At 36.1% G+C, this 16,416-nt stretch overlaps 1 protein-coding gene across 1 annotated transcript in view; it reads right to left on the reverse strand.

Annotated features, from left to right (window-relative positions):
• The window catches only part of LOC109061655 (membrane-associated guanylate kinase, WW and PDZ domain-containing protein 2-like), a 181,042-nt gene that overhangs the window by 12,808 nt on the left and 151,818 nt on the right, over nt 1-16,416 (reverse strand). Inside the window, 8 exon segments of the mRNA XM_042722226.1 lie at nt 58-274; nt 1,340-1,634; nt 3,330-3,515; nt 3,885-4,148; nt 6,090-6,282; nt 6,449-6,582; nt 10,519-10,687; nt 14,214-14,245. Of these exon segments, the coding sequence (XP_042578160.1) occupies nt 58-274; nt 1,340-1,634; nt 3,330-3,515; nt 3,885-4,148; nt 6,090-6,282; nt 6,449-6,582; nt 10,519-10,687; nt 14,214-14,245 (1,490 nt within the window).

A 16,416-nucleotide genomic window follows, 5' to 3' on the forward strand; every position in this document is an offset into this window, starting at 1 on the left:
TTTCAGTGATGAATTACGATATCAGTGTGCTTTTGTATTCTAGTGTTTGAAAGCTACCTGTGGCATCCTGTAGTCCGGTAAGGGGAAGGTGCGAGGGTCAGTGGACAGCTGCCTGTAGTCCAGCAGTGGGGGGTGTCTGTAATCGAGCGTTGGTGGCTGTCGGTAGTCTGCTACAGGAGGGTGTCGGTAGTCCACTGGGGGTTGGCGGTAATCAGTGAATGGCTGTCGAATATCGGGTTTTACATCCTGTCTTGCTTTTACCTCTGACCTGTAGCTGAACAACCAATCAGAGCAGAACCAATGGCATTTGGTGATGCTGACTCTTATGCATTCTTCTACAGAGTTTTTATGGCAATTTCTTATCAAACTTGTCTGCAAAAATGTGTCAATTTAAAATAGTACTGTAGCTTTTATCAGCTGCAATCTGCAAAAAATCTGCAAAAAAAACAAACAAATATATATATATATATATATATATATATACAAGAACAAGGAGATTCTCTCATAATATTTACTATTTACTCTGTTTTCCAGCGGATGCCGCCGAAACCGACTTACCACTGACGGAGCTACCGCTCTAATGAATTTTAAAGTTTAATGTAGGATAATGTTCTGTTGAAAATGGCAAAGCCTGAGGAGCTCTTGGGTGTATATTGAAACTTGAGTGAGCATGGAGAGGAAGTGAAATCATTGGTCCCTGCAGGATATATAAATGATTAAAAACTGTTTTAAAGAGCCATGTAGGTAAATTATTCAGTTCTGTAAGAGTTAAGTGATTTTACGCAACAACCTAATAGTGAGAGAGAGTCTGTGAGTCCGAGAGGTTCAGATTCACTCCATAAATAGTGAACTTTTGTACAGTTTTAACTTGATTACAAAAGAAGTTTGACTTGAATTTATCCATTAAAATATTAGGGATGTACAATATTTCAGCTCCATATTGATTAACAAAAATTTCCAGCAAAATATATATAATTCATATACTTCATGCAGTACATAATAAGGCTGTGATGTCTCAAACCATTAGCATTTAAAATGATATTTGAATTTTTTAGTGTACAATTTTTTTATTTATTAATATCAGTCATAACATACAAGGGTGTGGTAACATTAGCAAAAATTTGTCTGCAAAAAAAATTCCCGATTTACACTTTCAAGCTAAGCAGATTTCTACAGCAATTTTTTACTGATTTTACCCTCACACAAAATTAACGATCATATGGATTTCTATTGAAATGACTTGATTTCGCTCCGTGAAATTTCACAGAGCAGTGGTTAAACTAGTAAACCAATTTATACAATATATTTAAGTAATAATGTAATTTTGTTGGTGCCTTGCCTGCAGTCATGGCTGTAGATCTGTACTGGCACTGTGGAGGGCTGGGTGGGCGGGTTCTGTTGGGTCACTGAGCTGGGCTGATTGGCTGGGCTGGTTTGAGTGACAGGGCTCGGTTGTGCTTCTGAAGTAGTCTGCGTTATGGAGCTGAGTTGAGGTGCAGAGTTGGGTTGAGGGGTGGAGTTAGGTGGAGGTGCAGCCCCGGTTTGGTTCACAGTGCTGGGTTGGCAAACTGGACTGGGCTGGGCCATAGGGCTCTGCTTCTCTGAACTGCCTGCAGAAGGTGTGCTGTTTGTCTCTGAAAAATGGAGACAAGACAAAAAGCTAAGCTATTTTCAGAGCTTTTATTTGTAACACAGGTATTTTTACTTCTAAAGCAATAGTTTAAGTAATGCATAAGTACAGTTTGCTTGTACTGTCTGATATTTTACCACTAAATGCACTGAAATAATTATGCAAATAAAATAACATCGCAAACATGCCCAAAATCTGTGAACGCAATTTGCATGGCACAAGTTTCCGTTTTGGAGGCTGGTTCTGAGTGCTAGTTCATGAAGTATACAGCAGACTACCATAATCTGCCATACTTTGTTAAACTGCACAGCGTTAAAATTTTTAACAAGGCAGAATCTATAATAAACATAATTTACACAGAAAGGAAGCATGGTTGCATGAAAAAGAATGCAATTGAATAGTTAAAGGGTTAGTTCACCCCAAAATGAAAATTCTGTCATTAATTACTCACCCTCATGTCGTTCAAAACTCGTAAGACCTTCGTTCATCATCAGAGCACAAATCTCTGACCCTCCCATCGACAGAAACGCAACTGTAATGTTCCCAGGTCCAGAAACATAGTAAGGACATCGGTAAAACAATCCATGTGACATCAGGGGCTCAACTTCAGTTTTACGAAGCTACTTTAATACTTTTTGTGCGCACAGAAAAAAAAACTAACAACTTTATTCACCAATTCTTCTCCCCCGAGTTACCGTCTTCTGTCATTTTGGAGAGTATCACAATGCATATGCATGCTTTCCCCTAAGCGTAAAAAACACTGATTACGTTCATGTGCATGCTCCACAACACCCCCCAACCCAAGTTGATCCACTTGTGTCATATGAACTGTTTAACCGATGTCCTTACTATGTTTCTGGACCTGGGAACATTACAGTTGCGTTTTTTTTTTCGATTGGATGGTCAGAGCGCTCTCATAATTCATAAAAAAAATCTTAATTTGTGCTTTGATGATGAACGAAGATCTCACGGATTTGGAATGACATGAGGGTGAGTAATTAATGACAGAATTTTCATTTTGGGGTGAACTATCGCTTTAAAGGGGATTTCTGGTGGCTTGTGCTGAAATACTGTATCTTAAACAAGTAAGTAAATTTGCATTTCAAAAGGATAGTTCACTCAAAAATGAAAATCCTGTTATCATTTATTCACATTCATTTAATCACAAACCTGTATGACTTTCTTGTGATTTTAAATTGTATTTTTTTTAAACATTTGTATTTAATTATTTTAGCTCTGACATCTCAGGCACAATCTCACAACCCCCCTCTAGTTTTATCACAAACTACCATTCAGAAAAACCAGTTATAGCATTTCAAATTCTAAAAATACTTAAATTATGCTTGAAAACAATTGTACAAGGATAACTTGTTTGAAATAACGAGAATTTTTACTAAAAAAGTCAGGGGCTCTTAAAGCTACAGTGCTCCTAAATGGACACTGCCCCAACCTCTTCCATTGTCTAGAAAAACAGGCAGTCCCGCCCAAACTCACTATTGGTTAAGCCATTTGACATGTCAGAGCAATCTTCAGGAAGTCAACCAATAAATGGCTTACTTATAGTTGTCTCTGCACATTAAACTGAGATAAAAGAAAATATTTTTACATCAAAATGGCTTTTACACATAGCCGCTTCACTAGCAGAATTAGTGTAGAATCAATATTTGCGTAAGAATCAGTTCCACGGGCATCAACTCACCCTCCTGAGGGATGATCCTGAGTGTGACGCTGAGTCCTGCGTCCTTGATCAGTTTGACGATGTCGGCATGCGGCATGTTGACGATAGATTGATTGTTGACAGCCAATATGCGATCTCCAACCTTGAGCTTCCCACAGTGGTCTGCCGGACTTCCCTCAATGATGCGGCCAATCTTATGAGGCACAGCTGACAACACACACACACACACACACACACACACACACACACACACACACACACACACACACACACACAAATACTTTTTATGTAATACATCGAGAGAGCTCTCTATCTGCACTCTGTCCTTTCCTGTTAGTGGATCTGTTTTTATATACGAGCGTGGGCGCTGCATTAGAACATTGTAACTAGCCTCTTCAGCCCTCAAATAGAAGTGCATCCATTATTAATACACCAGTTCATGAGGACATGCTGCACTTTTAAAGTCACTATGACCCTTTGGAGCAGCCAGCCTGAGTGAGCTATTACAGTAAAGGAACGTCCCAGATTGAAAAAAAGTTGAAGCATGTGAAGTGTACAAAAATAATTATTCCTTACCAGCAGCAGCCGCGGTCTCAGGCCTGTTCAGAGAACTGATAATAACGAACCCGAACCCTTCGCTTTCCTTGCGCTGGATGGTGACATCACTAGGCTGCAGATTCCGACTGGCTACAGTGTCTGGTGGGGAGGAGCCTGTGGTAGATGGGGCGGAGTTTTGAGAGGGGGCGGAGTTGTTACAGAACATTCTGGAGTTGAAGTCACTCCTGGGGGAACTGTGCTGGGTCGATCCAGGGCTGCGGCCGTTCTCTGGACAGGGTTCACCTGAAGATAACAGAGCGAGAAAGAAAATGACTCTGAAATACAAGGAACATGGTTATATGGACGAGAAACGGTTGTCCAGGGATGATAAGACTGAGAGGATGAGTCAGACAGTAGAAAGGATGAAGAAGGTAGAGCTTGAGAGGCCACAAAATCTGAGCCTCAGCTACACCAAGAATTATTAGACAGAGTGGACGAGAGAGGGAGAGAGAGAGAGAGAGAGAGAGAGAGAGAGAGAGAGAGAGAAAGAGAGAGAGAGTGAGAGAGAGAGACAGAGGACACATGACAAGCAGCAGAGGTACAGTATAACAGATCCTGCTTCATTATCTCAATCACCTTAATTACCTTTTTCATATAACAAGAATATATACTTTGCAACAATCTATAATTGCTGTAACTCTCAGGAAATAACAAGCTTTAGCCTTTAAAGGTTTTCTTCAACTTCAAGGAGATTTATGTCCCAAGGGTTTATTACTATTAAAACAAATGTCAGTTTTTTTTCTCTTTTGATATATGAACGTCATATTAAAACCACACTGGAAACTTTGTATCATACTACCATCATTTATTTTTGTTATTTTTCGAAAGTGTTTCAAGTGCATATTTTATGCTGAATTTATTTTTAGCTGAAATAAACATGAATTATTTCATGATTTATTGTATGACAATGAAAATACAAATTTTCTGCTGTTGTTGTCATATCAATCACAACAAACAACTGTAACCCTAATAAAGTTATCCAATATCACATATTTGTTCAGATTTAACAAATAAATAGTCAAATGTGTTTCGCTATCTTGCTTGTGTGGTGTTAAAGCTTTTTTCCCCCGACTTTTAATTAGAGGTCGACCGATAGGGGTTTTTCACTGGCCGATGCCGATATTAAGAAATCCGGGCAGCCGATATATGATGCTGAAAAATGTAATTCGGAAATGTAATTCCGAAACAGGCTGTTTTGCCCTGCCATTAGCTGAAGCTGTATGTGATCAAGCCACTGCTGCAGAGTGTGAGCTGCTCCATCTCTCACACAGCCTCAGAGGGAGTTCTGCAACAATGCTTAGCTGCCCGTCGGTGGGCCTGCCTATAAATCGGCCTAATTTGCAGCACAATCGGCCGATGCCGATTAATCAAAAAATGCCCAAAATCGGCCGATTAATCGGCCGGCCGATCAGTCAGTCAACCTCTACTTTTAATATTATGATTGCGTTTCATTTCCATTCAAGCTGTAATATTTGTAATATTATGCAGAAACTTGTTTATATTCAAGTATTTGTTTAACTGTGTGTTTTTAGGATACATATAATGTAGCAATAAAATTAGCCTTAGCAAGACAAAGAAGGTGGCCACTTTCCACCCAAAATGTTAAAAATATAATTTCCACCACAAATTGCTATTAAACACAGTAGATATGACACTGTATTAAAAAATGTACGTTCACTGTTGGACAATAGCTATGTTTCCATCCAAAGATTCAGATTTAACTTATGCGCAAAACTGAAATATCGCATAAAACAGTTGCGAATAAAGCACCGGTCCATCAAATGAGTCAGAAAGAACAAAATCATCACTTCCTGATAAACTGGCATTAAGTATCACCAAGAAAAGTAGAAGAACCCACTTAATATAATAATTTTCATATATAATAAATTAGTTGCACCTTGTGCAATGAGATTGGTCACATGACTTTTTTGATGCACATGGTTGAATTTATTCGGTAAAGTGTTTCCATCGTAGTTTAGTGTGTATTTTTTCTTATTGGACAAAAAGTTTTCCAACTCAATAGTGCGCATAAGATTTTTATGCGCATTTTTAGAATTTATGTGCATCTTGGCATTTCCATCCAGTGTTTTTTTTATGCGATATTCCAAAATGCACATAAAATAGGTGGATGGAATCATAGCTATTGTTGGTAGACAAATGAAATAAACATCAGCCATTTCTCACCTGTGGTCTGAATTCTCCTTCGTACAGTGAGTTTAACCTGTCCAGTCCGGGCCGCCCCATGCATGAGGTCAATGACGTAACGGTGGGGTTTTCCAGTCACAGGGATCCCATCGACTGACATCAGCTCATCTCCTGGCCGGAGACGCCCATCTTTATCTGCTGGGCTCTTCTCGATGATTGCACCAATCAGGATCTGTACATGCATAGCACTGTTACTACAGACTCTCTTTAAGCTGCGTACAGAAACTAAAGTGGATGAACAGATGTGTTATCATGTTAGCAAATGGCAGTGAGCTCTGGTTTAGGAAGCGTGTGGTTAGTCCTAGAGTACGAGCCTTCTCCTGAGCCTCCGGACTCACAGGCTGTCCTGGTTCCTCTCCGCCCAGGATCCTGAAGCCAAAACCGGATTTCTGTCTGCGCAAGTGCACCTCCACCTCCTGGAACTCCGATACTGTCAATGAAAGCATACATTTATCTCACAACTTAGTCATTTCTCCAGAATAATCTCATCCTTTAAGTGTAATTTAGTATTCTGGATGACATTTAAGACCCCCATTTCTGTTCATCGAGTACTTATAATTTGTAAAATGATTAATTTTATGTTCTTGAACCTGCATTGAGAGGTTCATTCTCAAAGCAGTGAGAATGACAAGTGGCAAAAGCTGGTAAAAAAATAAAACTCTTATCTCCAGTATTTCTCTCAATCTTTAGTATTTCACAGAGGTCACAATAGCTGTATTTAAAAAATGAAATCAGACTCTTAATATTTTTAATTATAAAAAAAATATACTTAGATTTTCAGAGATTTTATTGGAGTTTTATTTGATGTACCTATGAATGATTTTGGTATGCAAGGCATAAGGCATAAAAAGACACTGTACTTTTTATTTAGACTTTTTTTTCATTACCATTTCAGAGTAAACGCATAAATACTAAATACTATTTTTTCAGCCTTTTTAAAATATATATATCAAATATTGTTTAAACAAATATTGAACAGTTTATTTTTTAGTAGAGCTAGTTGTGATGAAAAATGTCCTTAAAATTCAGTGTAAATTTATTTATTTATTAATTTTTTTAATTAAATTGCATGTGATTTCAGGTGACAAAAATAATTTTTTTTTTTTTTGATGATACTAAATGCAGAAATAGAACTCAATCTGCAGCAGGCCAAACTTTATATCAAATATTAAAAAAAATATATAGCGGTCATAAAAAATGATTTTCAAACTTTCAGACTTTATTTTATGCAGAACTCCTTCTGTCAGATTGTTTCTGTTTTGGGTGTAGATATATTTACTCACCGGAAGGGTCAGCTGGGAGAGCTGCTCGAGGAAGACACGAACCCAAAAAAATAAAACACACAAATAAATAACATAAATCACAAAATATACAAACACACACACCTGGAAATATACGAACTACAATATATACATCACCTGTCTCACTAATATAATGCCCAAAAGCTACAAAGCAATGAAGATATACGTGAATATACAATGCCCACAAAAATGCATCTTCATCATGACACTACTGATAACAAAATTATGTGAACTATACTTTCACAATTCTGATCAACTGGTGTTTTTACAGTGGATGCATGAAGTCAGTTCTTGATCTTGGGCTTTTAATTATACAATATCATAGAACTCAAGTTCATCTCCTGGCTCAGAGCAGACAGGCACTAGATTTCTGTCTGAAAACCTACACACGACCATGTATTATGCTGTATGTATATTGCATTTAAACTAGGTGCAAGCTTGACACTAATTCTGATTCAGAACACATTTGCAACCACTATTCTTGTGATATTTAACCATATATTGTATACAGTATTGTGTATATTGTGATGATTTACATGCTTTTCATTCAACTGCAGCAGTAGGCTGGTTTTGTGCCCTCTGCTTGTGTAATGACACAAGTACGACAGCGTTAAGATGTTAAGCTCTCTAATTTAAACCTCAGTTGCATTAGAGTTTGATTCATTTGATTCAAATGAGCTCTTTTGAAATTAATCAGTTCAGAATTAAATTATTTGTGTTCACAGAAGTCTCTGTGAGACATTTGGCATGGTTTGAAATGTTTCAATACAACATAAGTAGTTCAATGTTGATGTTTGTTAAACGACTGTATATAAAATGGTTAAATAATTTTCTTTGCGGTCAATAAGAACAGCATGGAAAACACACTTTAAATAGATTAACTCTTAATGACTGGTAGTTCCTATTACTGAAAATGTAGCATATAAAACCATTTCAGAGCAAATACATAAATATTGATTAAGCGAGCATACTTACCTTAAAGAGAAACTAAACTGTTTGGACAACATATCTAAAATCACCAGGGTATCTACAATAGAGTGTCTGTGCAATATAATAATAATAAAAAAGCAAAAACCTCTTATAATTCTATGGAGGATCATTGCGCATCAGATAAGATAATCATCAAACAACATCAACACTAACCAACATCTCCACTGCCAACCTGTCATTGCCAGCTGTGAATACTAAAGAGAAACTATATACAAAATTAAAGAGGAGGTATAGACTAGGAAGCATTAATGAGGAAGAGCACACTTACTGATTTAAAACAGTAGAAAAAAGTTTATGCAAATGCACAGTGAAGCAAAGATGTGACCAATAATGGGAGAGCAGACAGAAGATGAATAGAAACGGCTGCTAGCAGCAGAACAACATGTTGACCTCTATCGATTTAATCACTGTCAATCAGTTTAAAGCACCTTTAGAAATGCAACATTAACTCTATTGACATTTCAGACTTTTTTGTTCAATATGCAGTAGATTTTAGGTACAGTAATAAGTATATTCACATTTGTATGAATTAATACATTTCAAACTATTTGCTGAATTAAACATACACTTCTAATTAAAATGCAATGAATATGGTTCACAGGGACCTTGAAAAAGTTCAGAAAGCCTGTATGTGTGGTAAAGTCTCTAAATTTGGTTAAGAAAGTACCTGCATTAATAATGCAAAGTGTTATATAACGTCAAAGTCACTAAGACCACTAAAGTTCTCCCAGACCCCAGAGCAGCTCCACAGAACTCATTGTGGTAAAATTCCAAACTGACAAGAAACAACAACCTCGGAACACTTAGCATGGAGGATAACATTGTGAGAGACAACAACAAAACAGTATTTTTATTTTGAGTCTGAGAGAGCTGACATGAACTGACATGGTCACTCGAGACCATGCTCTAAGCAGGCTCAAATCAATAGCCGGGTTTCCATCCAAAGTTTCGAATTTAATTTAAGGCGCAAAATCGGAATATCGCATAAAACATTTGCAAACAAGCACCGTTTCCATCCAAAGAGTCAAAGAGGACAAAATTGTCACTTCCTGATAAACTGGCACTATACATCACTAAGAAAAGTAGGAGAAGCTACAGAATATAATAATTTTCATATATAATAAATTACTTGCACCTCGAACGAAACACAATGAATGCGGTTATTGCTTTCGGAGGTGGATGCTGCTGTTTGGAAAGTGATCAGTTCTGGGAGGCAATTATATTGAAATACTATACTATAATTTCTGAATGAACATAACATTTCAGATGCTGTGGAACAAGATCGGTCCGCTGGTTAGTCAGGATTTGTCGTCCCATAGCGCAGTCACATGACTTTTTTGATGCATTTGGAGGAATTTATTCACAAAATGCATTTCCATCTCCCATTATTCGCATTAACCCTTTTTCGCACTAGTCAAAATCCACCTCAAGCGAGCGTAAAAACTTTTTTGCGAATTAAACCTTTTTGTGTTTCTATCACTCGATTCTGATGCAATACTTCAAAATGCGCATAAATGCAGGGTGATGGAAACCCAGCTAATAACACACCAGTAAAAGTCACTTTTGGTCCAATCGGAAAGATGTAGATGAACATATCTGATGTTTAATTTCAGTTTACTCAGTGGCCATATTGAACTCTATTTAATTTTGGTAACAGACGTTCGACTACAGCTCTGACAGGATTAATAACAGCAATAAAATACAAATACAAACATTTGTAACAAATTTGGTACAACACAATTCAATTTAACTTCCATTTCTAAAGCTGATATTTGACGCTATGATTTCTTCCATTACATTTTTTACAGCAATATTGAGTGGAAAATTCGACCAATGAGATTTCACTGTGGGCGGGGCAACTTAACATAATGCTACAGAATTACAAATCAAGTAGCTGCCAAAATTTTGTGTCACTCATTTAAATCTCAGAAAAGATAGCTTTTATCGTGATCTGTTTTAGCACATTGGGCCTCATTAGGACACACTGCTACATATATTTTGCCATGTACAGCAGGAAATGCGTTTGTTGTTTGGAGTGAAAAAATACAGTAAGTAAACAGCACAGATCAGCAGTAGGCATTAATGCTAGCTTTAGGTGCTAGCAAGAAGTTACTTACGCCTATTCTCATAGATAGCCCTGGACTTCTCATAGAGGTCATAGGGGTCAGGTTTGGTCAGGTCAAACTCTGGACCTGAAGGCGAATGCAGATATGGAGCGCTGTGAGGGAGAGCATGGAGAGATAGACTGGCTGTGGGACTGCTGTGAGGATCCCACTGTTCCAAGACCTGCAAATACACCGGCATTCAGTAAAGCGCCCAATCATCGGCCAGCACTGCGTTTATTTAATATGCTGAACTGAGTAAGCAAACTGCGCTCTTCCATGCAACTTCCGCCTTGGAATTTTGCTGGCCGTGGGATAGGAAGGTGTTTAACAATGAATTCGCTTTTGCAGTAATTAGTTTTTAAATGAAGCGTACGCACACAATACATGGCAAGTTAGTTCTAGCTCAGCAAAATAAGGCTGCATCAAGGGCTCATGAAGGACTCTTGATGCGTTTCTCTATTGCTGACAATACTGAATGTAATCTTTGTGTTTTCTTATGCTAATGCAGCTGTGGGCAAAACGTTCCCAAATTACTTCACTACACTGGGCTCTTGCACGACACCCAAAATTAGGTTATGCAGATAGAATGTGCAAAGAACAGCAAGCAGGCACAGTCCACTTTTTCTAATATTAAAGCTGTAGTCACACGATTCGACTGCTCGCTTTGAACCCAAGATTGTTTTTCTCAGCCTCTACCTCTGCTAGTCACTTTGTACTTTTATATTTTTTACTAGTTCCAATTCCATTTTTTTTTTGGCGTTTTATGCCTTTACTTCGATAGGAGAGAAATTTACCCCAAAAAAGGTAATTGTCCACAAGAAAAAGGAAAGCTTGTCATTCAATTCTTTGAATTGCATTAGTAACTAATTCAGATTCATACTGCAATTCATCTTCATGTCGGGTCCTAGCCAGTTCAGTTTCAACTTATGAACCGACAGTGAGGTGATTAAATTCTATACAACGCTGGACAACAAATGGATTCGGGTTCTTGCCAAAATCTTTAGCGTGAAAGTTCCCTAAAAGCAAATGCCAAACAAAAGGCATAATTGAAGAAGAGGTGGAAAAATCTACAAAGAAAGTAAGTAGATGCCAGGATGAGAAAGATGCCAAGGCTTATTAAAGGAGGTCAGTGTTAATCTGGAGGAGCTGTAGAGGATGAAGGCAAATGCCTCTGGGCTGCTGTGTGCGGCTGGGAAACAAACAGATTAAAACATGTCACTGCCAAGCAAACTCAAGCACACGCGCACATTAGCTCATAGATGATGTTATTGCTGCCAGAGCAAAGTGCTGTGACGTACATACTCTTGCAAACAGGTTTTTGCTTATAGCAATCAAAGAGGCTCACGCTAGAGGTCTGCTAAAGGCAAACCATTTTGGGTGGGTTCAAGTCAGTTTTTTTTATACATAACTTCAGGTTTGCAATGGGCTCAGGTTTGTGATGAATAAAAAATACAGCTTTATTATAAATGTTTTATGTGTTCACTTAACTTGTTACATCTTTGAGTCAGAGTCTGTGAAAATGGGAGCATGAGAGTTTACGTGTTCAGAGATGAAATAAAAACGGATTAATATTTGGTTTAGATTTCTGACAGATGTGATTGGGTTTTCAAAACCAATCTTTAGAACAGACTCTCTGTAGTTTATATATATTAGAGCTATACAAAGATGAAAAAAGATGAAAAACGTTTCTATAAATTAATGTATTTCAGTTTATTCAGTGATGCTAAATATATATATTTTATTTGAATAAAACAAGTTAATTTAGATTCTTAGGATACCTTTTTTTATTTAATAAGTGAGCAAAAAAAACAAACAAACAAAAAAAAAAATAGGGTATTTGGACACAGATCTGTATAAGAATGTGGTTTATAAGGATTTGTAAAGATCAGATTTCCATTATCATTAGAAAATTTCTAATCAGATGCTGCATGTCTGAACAGGTTTCAAATTTCAATTTAATCACCAATGCAGAAATCTATCTTAAACTAGATTCTTTAGAGTCTAGAGATTAAGTTGAAATACATTTTGGTACAGAAAAGCAGTTATTTTGGGTGATATATCAGACATTTATAATTAATTTGATTTTATTAGCTATATAAAATCAACCAAACAAGAAACTAATATTGTGACCATTTTAATTCACTGGCCAAGTTTCTGCAGAAGCTGGAGAGTTAGCATGTGGTAATTCATAATTTCTATTGACTGAATGATTTAGAGCTCTGACCACATAACCGTGACATTCAGTAAAGGCTAATATTCTTTGGACATGGATAATTGCAGAAAAAGATGGACCACTTTAACATTTCCCAGTCATGGAACTCTTTCTAGCTGTGGAGATATTCTTAAAGCAAATGATGTCTAATTAAACCCCAGCGTAAGAGAGGGAGAGAGATGATAAAATCCAAGCAGCTCTACTGTACTGGAGTAACGAGACTTTCACTCTGTCCCAGTTCTGTTCCCTATAGAGATAGATACAAAGATATGTGTTGAAGAATGACAGTACAGTGGCCAGCAGCTCGAGGCAGTGCGACTGACTCTCTGTAGAGTGAAGAACAATCAGTCGATTTATGACCAGTCAAGCCTTTGTTATATGGAAAGAGACAGGACAGAGATCTCAAACCAAAAATAAATAAATGTGTGGGTGGATGGGTAGGCATGTACTGATGCACTGTGTACATATATACATATACATATATATATACATACATATATATATACATACATATATATATACATACATATATATATATACACATATATTATATATATAATATATATATATATATATATATATATATATATGTAGATATATATATATATATATTATTATTATATATATATATATATATATACATATATATATATATATATATATACACAAACACATATCAGTACAATTTAATTTTTTATATATTCTATATTATATTAAATATGAATGTAGCTGTGTTTTCACTGCTGTCATATACATTTACATATACCATCCTGTGTGTAAAACTAAATATACATGCACATGGGACAGTTCAGAGTTTGAGGAACACTTTCTTGAAGATTTAGTCAAGCAGACAAGACAGCTGACAATATTGGATCAGAATCAAGGGACATTACAGAGACAGACTGCTGAGGGTGAAGGTTTTGCGTGCCACATTACACAGTGCACTGGTTAGTGAGAAAACATTAGTGAAGGTGCAGTGATTTGTTCTCAGCTGTACTTAGTGTTTATTTCAACTAGGTCCCCATAGCTTTTAACAAATTAATTTCCATAATCTTTCCAGTTGTGATTATTGGATTTTTAAAACATTTTTGCACTCACAAAAAGGCAATTTTTTTATTAAAAAAAGATTTTAATAGAACAAATGATGCTTTTAACTAGAAAATATTATTTGCTCTATTAAAATTGGTTGATTTATTTTTAAATATGATAAATATAGCTGCTGTTTGGTGTTGTAATGGTGTATCTGTAAAGCAAATTAGTCATTCTTATTGCATCTGTCCATTAAGAGACACACAAGCAGTAGCTTAGTACAATGCAGTTTGTGGTAATATGTTATGACAAAACGATAAAGCCATTTATTAAGCAGTAACAGTGATGGTTAATAATACATATGCTTTATAATGTATAATAAGACCTAATCACTCAATATTGAGAGTACACGGTTGATGTTAGTTTATTAATTAAATTCAGAGGGCTGGAATACGATACGTTTTACCTGTTTAGAGGTCTTCCAAGGTGAAAAGTGACCTGCAATGAAGAACAAAACCTTTAGCATGCTGGATATTTAGTATTAGATTTGAAGTGGGAATTTTAAGTAAATCAAAACAGAAAAAAAGCCAGACGATAACCCTTTATTATTTTGGTTACTCCACAGCTGTTCTCTCTTGAGGTACATTCCGAGCCAGTTTCATTTATTGTTTTATTTATTTTAGCTAGTATTTATTTTTTTCTAAATGGGGTCCAAAAGGCATTTCTGAGATCACTTGTATTTTGTAATAATCTAACTTAATACAAAATGTTAATCCAACTTTGTGCAAAATCATTTGAGAGTGTTTCAATAGCATCTTGTGACTTTTAATGGAAGGAAGGAAATAACAACTTTTATCCAAAGAAGTTTAAACTGGCCTATTTGATTATAATGACTGAGAAATAGTGCAGATTAAATATGTAATATCTACACCCCTTTTATTTAAGACTGTCTCATTCTATATTGGTTTCAATAAATAAAATAATACTAATTACATAATTTGCTGAAATTGTTGTGGTGCTGTGTTAAGCATCTGAGTTATTCTAAGTAGTGTTAAATAAGTAATTTTTAAAGTGCTTAAATTAGCATGCAATTACAAAATGAACAGTGTTTAAAATCCGAAGATCCAATTCAAAAAGCAGCTATTCAAATATCTATTCAGTTCAGAACATTTGCTCCTCTCTTTTGAGGACAAGTGGTTATTATTTGAATATTTCATGTATCTGTTGAGAGAAAGAGAGATTTGAATGTAAAATATACAAGTTTGACCCTGTGGACCGTATTTGTTGATCCTTTTTGATGACAAAAAATACAAATCTCCTGTTGCAGTCAATGAAAGGATGCCCAAATCCAATGACAGAAAGATGCTTAAAATGCACCAAGCAGCAACTTCACATCACATCAAATGCTCATTTCCCCCCCTGGAGGAAAAACATTGGCTGAGATGAGGCGAAAGACCATGAGGCTTCTGAACTCTAGTCAAAACAAACAGGAAGTAGTGGCAGTGAAGAGCACCTCTTCTGGTATTAAGAGCTAAACAATACTCGCCGACATCAAACGGCAGATTCATGAATATTTTCTTTCTAAACTCCTCCTAAATCGGCCTTGAAATGCACCAAACAAACACACGCATACACCGTCCAGCATCTTGCATTCAACTTCTCCCTCTCTGTCTTTCATGTCTCACCGCAGATGACCTTCAGGAATGAACAAGGCGATGCAAATGACATGTTTGGAATTAGTGAGAGAGAGACAAAGTGCACAAACAAACTAGAGCTGCACAGTTAATCCAATAAAGAATTAAGAATACGGCTGCTGTGAAATTTATTCATCCATCTTTTAAAAACTCATTTTTTAAAAAGTTTTTTTTTTAATAAAGTTGTGCATGTGATTTTTATTATTCTTAAATTAAATTGGCTTTGTATTGGTTTCCCTGTTCTTAAAGATTGGCCATTAAAAGCCATCTTAGACCATCACCACATATAACCAATTACAGCTATATTTATTGTGCACATGAATGCAGCTTCGTTTATAATAATCCAGAACTCTGTATACAGACTGTCAGTGAGCTTGTGATGAAGCACAACAGTCATGTGAAACATTTTCACTATATAGGGTTCCAGAGTTGCTATATCGAGATAAAAAAGCTGTTGATGTTATTACAAGATTATATTTGCCTTTAAGGCTCCAGGTTGATTGTGATTAAAATGCTTTTGCAATTATGTTAAACTGACCGTTTAGTCACTATCTTGAACATCTGATGTATAAAATATCAAGAAAATAATTTGGATGTGTGGCCGACATGCTCCTTCGCATAAAATAAGTATTTTAATGTACACTAAATTCTAATCGAATTTAATAATTCAATGTGATCTCAAGAGTACTTTTACTTATGTTTGCCTAGACACTAAAACATACATTATTCACGTATTGACATAATCTAAAATGCATATGAATAACTTCACAGACATACATGTTTACGTACCCTCTCTATGAATAATCTATGAATATTTAATTAATGGAATTAATTGGTTGATTCTATTTATGATCAGTTGGATTTATTTATGTATTTATGATCAATCAGATTTATTTAACACAGTTAAACATTTTATTCCGTTCTGTGACTTCTAGTGCTAGCTCGTTTCAAAAAAGTACATTTATTTTGAACAAG

Source organism: Cyprinus carpio, chromosome B4 (assembly GCF_018340385.1).
Source record: "Cyprinus carpio isolate SPL01 chromosome B4, ASM1834038v1, whole genome shotgun sequence".
Classification (NCBI taxonomy): domain Eukaryota; kingdom Metazoa; phylum Chordata; class Actinopteri; order Cypriniformes; family Cyprinidae; genus Cyprinus; species Cyprinus carpio.